This window comes from Dermacentor albipictus, chromosome 3 (assembly GCF_038994185.2).
Source record: "Dermacentor albipictus isolate Rhodes 1998 colony chromosome 3, USDA_Dalb.pri_finalv2, whole genome shotgun sequence".
In the NCBI taxonomy this organism is placed as follows: Eukaryota; Metazoa; Arthropoda; class Arachnida; order Ixodida; family Ixodidae; genus Dermacentor; species Dermacentor albipictus.
Window position 1 is genome coordinate 125,547,026 of NC_091823.1, and position 5,339 is coordinate 125,552,364.

A 5,339-nucleotide genomic window follows, 5' to 3' on the forward strand; every position below is an offset into this window, starting at 1 on the left:
AAGCAGCACTTGCATCATAACGATTAGTTAGGTATGAGTGGTCTCTGGAATGACAAACACAGTTGAAGTCTCCCAACAGTACCAAATCTCTGTCAGTATCTAGGAGCGGAGCACGTGAGAGGAAGAAAGCCTTCCTCTCACTCACTTTTCAGGGAGCATAAACGCAAATGAATCGCCAATGACGGGAATGAAAAGAGAGGTCACAGCATATAAGGCGGCCTTCCCCATCAACACGCAGCGACAATGAAGAATGATTTAACTGCTTTCTGACTAACAAAAAGCATCCAGCGGAAGCACCACATGCTTGGCTAATACACACCTCGTAATCAGGTTGAAAAGTTTGCAGCGCAAGGTTGACATCACCAGCAGACGATATCTTTGTCTCTTGCACTGCACCAACATCAACTTCATGCTGCCTAAGCACGTGTAGTAACTGCCGCTGACGCCTTATATTCCTCAGCCCACGTACGTTGAGTGTCGCTACACATAAAGGGAGGGTGAAGGCGGTAGCCATTTTGCTCACCTAAAGCTTTTGTATTTCATTGCCCTTGGCCACAGGTAAATCTGTGGTCTTGCTCCCTTTGGGCTTCTTTGTGCCACTCTCCTGACTACGCTGATATAACCGGCGGGGCACATTATCACCAGGAGAGGGAGTTTGCTGAGCACTAGGAGACACTTTCTCGGGCGCCGGTAGTGCACATTCTGTTGCTTCGTCATTGCATGGTGCCGGACGTTTCCTGGCCTTGCTGATGTCCATCGCCTCTTCCTCTTCTTCCTTGTCATCAGGGGGCTTTTCTTTAAGGCTTGCTAGGCCAGGTGGGCAAACTGAGTCATCCTCGCCGGAAGCTTCGCTAGTCTTACTTGAGTTGTTATGACTGGTTGGCATTGGCTTCAAGGTCTCCTGGTCCTCGTCCCTAATGCCACCTGTAGTCTCTCCGGTGGCATCTACTACCTCTGTAGAATCCATGAGGTGGTCCAGTTGTGGCTCGTCTGCGCTATATTGCCCAGAACGAAGCTTATTGGCGTAGGTGGACACGCAGGCGTCCGCTGAGTGACCAAATCGATGGCACTGTAAGCATCTCGGTGTTCTGCATTGTCGTCGAACGTGTCCCACGCGCTTGCAACGAAGGCACAGAGGAGGCCTACCGGGGATAAGTACGAGGCACTGGTGTCCATAAATGGACATAATGTGCGGTATTGAGGTTACGGTTATAGTGTCCTTGAGCACCAAGGAAACCTCCCGGTTTGTTGTCACCCACTGTTCCATGCCAGTGCATCTCCATGCTTCTCTCTCCACCGACTTCACCTGACCATAGGCCTGGAACGCTTCCTCAACGCGTCGTGGTTCAAGGTGAGGTGGAAGCCATAGTAATTTAAGCTTGATGTTTTTAGTCTCCGGATCTATCACCATGCACTTCAGCCCTTTGACACGGAGCTCACCACAGGCGACGAGGGTCTGTTTTGCCGCACTACTAGCGCAAGTAACCATCCATACATGGCTCATTTGATACTGTCCGACACCTACAATATCTGAAGTATTCACTACCTCAAGCAGAGCGTCTCGGAAGTCGGGAGCACGGTATGGTCTGCCACTCAAGTCCGCATGAAGGAAAACAGAATTCAAAACATCGTTACCGGTTGGTAGACGCGGGAGGACAACTTTGTAGCTTGCATCTTCATTCAAAAACGGGGTCGACGATCCTCGGCCTGGGGCCGATACGCTGTTTCCAGCAGAGAGCATTTTAGAGCACAGCCGTTCCACACGGCTTTTCCATGGTACGTTTTGGCCATGTGAACAGTACGACGTGCCGATGCGCTGATGTTTACATTTGCATTTTTTTATTTCTTTTATTTCTTTAATAAGGAGGAGACATACATGTTTACATAAGTATACAGAAGGAGGTCCCAGAGCATGTGGCTGAAAGGGGACCTCCTGACAGAAAATATATACATTAAAGAAAATACAAGGCATAAAACAGCAATACAGTAGTCACAATGATGAAGAATATTCAAAGCATAAGTACAAACTGTAAAGTAATATGAAGTCAATAGCTAGTCGTACAAATAAAACAGTAGTTTAGGGCATTCGCAACATAACAAACCAAAATGCTTATAAAGGCTATAAATGAGAGAATAAGAAAACTAAAGAAAAAAGAAAAAAACCCGGCAAGGAAATGAGCAGGAGTGAGGTGAATAGCTTAGATATGTGGATTATTTTGGCTATCTAGTAGGAAAGTGAATAACGTTTTCTTGAAGGAACTCAAAGAAGAAGAGTCCTTGATATTTAATGGGAGGCTGTTCCAAGTGGATACTGCTGCGAAGTATCCAGATTGTTTTCCATAATTAGTATGTATTAGTGGTAATAAGAAATTGTTGTTAGCTGCAAACCTTGTGCGGTTCAAGTTAACCAAAGTAGCCGTAGAAAATATATTTACTGGAGAAGGATTACGTATTACCCTAAATAACGTTATGGCTAGTTTATATTTAACAATATTTTTTACTGAAAGTATTCTGTGGTTGAAAAGCATATCAGAAGCACTGCAGTTGAATGAGCTGAATGACAATATCCGGATGGCTTGATTCTGCAAATGCTGTAGTGGTGCTATATGAGTTGGATATGTGTTACCCCATGCTGTAATGCAATAATTAAGATGGCTGTGAATAAAAGAATAATACAAGGTCAGCAATGTTTTTTTGCTAAAATAATATCTAGATTTAAGTAAAATTCTAATACCGGGAGAAATTTTGCGCTTTAAATAGGCGATATGCTTCGTAAATTTTAAGTTTTAGTCAAGAATTATTCCAAGAAATGAGCATTCATTAACTGCACTGATGTTAAGAGAGTTTAGGTTGACAGTGGGAATGAACTCTGGTGTCCTGTGATTCGAATGAAAAAGCATAAAAGACGTTTTGGTAGGATTTATGCTTAGCGAGTTAAGCTGGCACCACGTTAAAATATTTTTCAGATCAGTGTTTAGCTTAGTAGTCAGGGAAGTTAGTGAACGATCGGTAGCAAGTAATGTAGTGTCATCGGCGTAAAGAAAGGCCTCAGTTTCTGTTAAAGAACCGGGTAAATCATTTATATAAAGCAGGAATAGTAGCGGGCCAAGTACAGACCCCTGCGGAACCCCTTTATTGGTTATTCTGAAATTAGAAAGTGAGGAACTAAAATACACAGCTTGTTGTCTATCTGTTAGGTAAATTTTTATAAGTGCTAATGCTGGGCCATCGATGCCTACTGCTCGTAGTTTAGTAAGTAAGATGACGTGGTTTATTGATTCAAATGCTTTGGATAAGTCGATAAAAATTGATCGTGCGTAGAAACCGGCATCTATAGCGCCTTTTATTTTATCCGTGAAAGAAAGTATAGCACAATCAGTCGAGGATCCTACCCTGAAGCCGAATTGATTTGGCGAAAGAATGTTAAATTTTGAGAAGTACTTAGTTAGGCGTTTTTCAAGACCTTTTTCGATAATCTTGCTACAGAAAGGAAGAATTGCAATAGGGCGATAATTAGAAATGTAGGAGCGGTCGCCCTTTTTAAATACTGGAATAATTTTTGCTTTTTTCAGTTGACTAGGAAAAAGCAAAAATTATTCATTTTGAGAGCCGAGATCCGCTATCACTCCACCGCGTCAAGTGCCGCATCTCTAGAAGAGCAAGAGTGTTCGTACCATCGACAGGTACATCTTGCAGTGCTAGAACATCCATTTTGATGTACGATATCCTTATTAAATAAGAAATTCAGAAATAGACAACGTTGACTTTTAGGGTTATTACTGCTAGTTTCGACAGTTGTCTCTCGTTCTTTACACTTTTGAGCGCGCATATAATTCGTGTGTTCAATGCAAAATAGCTACATGAACATTCGTGGATGAGAGTTCTTTCTGACAGCATACTGGCTTCTCACGGCAGCACTGTACCAGATTAATGAGACCCGAGCGAGACAGCTTTTCACGCAACTTTGTGGAACAACCCAAATCTTCTTTTCCGCTTCGCATAAGCTTGTGAAATATTCCTGGGAAATTAACTAATGTGTCAGTGTAACAGCACATGTAAGTCCACAGTCCTGTGTGCCACATCTTACCAAAAAAAAAAACGGATACGCAGCCATTCCCGCAGATGGTATGATTTTGATCAGCGGCCGATTTTGAGGAGGCCGGTAGGGTGTTGCTAGTGCCGCGTCGTCACGGCACAATTATAACTATTCGCCACGTCGACTTTATTACCGGTGTCGGTGCCATCAGCATTGCCGGCTTCAGAGAAGCGCGATTGAATACCGCGCAAGAGAAAAGTACAGTGTACACCACCGATGCGAAAACATACAATTTTAAAGGACCGCGACGGAAAGCGCTTCTGTTGCGACTTCGGAACTCTTGGCCGTCGCGACCGAATGTTCCTGCTGCGACGTCAGAATTGGTGTCGTAACGTCGGAGTCGCTGTCAGGATATAAAGCTGTTGTTCCGACTTCAGAACTCTTGTTGTCGCGACAGAATGCTTCTATTGCGAAATCAGAATTTCTGTCGTAATGTCAGAAATGTCTCCCAATTAAGAAATGTCAACAACTTCTGTCGTACAACAGAATTTCTGTAGTTGCGACAGGAATTCCTTTTGTCTTTTTCAACCGGGCACTACAGAAGCTTGTCGCATCACACAATTTCAGTGCACTTCTGTTGTCATCATTGGGTACATGTTGTGGCGATAGGTTTCCGTTGTGGAACAGTTCTCTGTAGTACAACAGAAGTTTGTCCATTACTTCAGGAACACTTCTGTTATGACAACTGGGGGCCTGTTGCAATGATAGGCTTCTGTCGTACAACAACATTTTTCTGTAGTACAACAGAAGTTGGTCGCATTACTTCAGGAACACTTCTGTTGTGACAATTGGGCGCCTGTTGCCACAATAGGTTTCTGTAGTATTTCAACAGCTCTCTGTAGCACTACAGAAAGTTTTCGGGTTACTTCAGGAACATTTCTGTTGGGACAACAGGGTGCCTGTAGTGATGACAATTTTTTCTGTAGTACTACAAAAATCTGTTGTAGAGCTTCAGCTTTCTGTTGTAACAACAGACATACGACAGACTGTACTTCTGTAGTAGCAACAGCAAATGTCTGTTGTACATCAGAAAAGTCTGTCGCTCCATCAGGAATCTGTAGTTACTACAGAAAAATCCTGTTGTACAACAGAAATTTCTGTAGTACTGAACACAACCTCTGTTGTCATTTTCAACTGGGGTCCCTCGTATATTTCTTAAACGTCACCTATAGGGAATGTGCAGTTGGAACAGTTGAAATTTGGATGCAAGTGGATACACCCTTACCGTTAGGACCTTACATAA

The 5,339-nt window shown here is 43.3% G+C and overlaps 1 protein-coding gene across 1 annotated transcript; it reads right to left on the bottom strand.

The window, feature by feature from the left end:
- Nucleotides 1–889: 889 nt before the first annotated feature.
- On the bottom strand, nt 890–1,750 carry LOC139057751 (uncharacterized; the record flags this gene model as incomplete). Its single annotated transcript, XM_070536503.1, has 1 exon — nt 890–1,750. A coding segment is annotated over exon 1 (852 nt), but the record flags the coding sequence as incomplete, so codon positions are not given.
- Nucleotides 1,751–5,339: the final 3,589 nt, after the last annotated feature.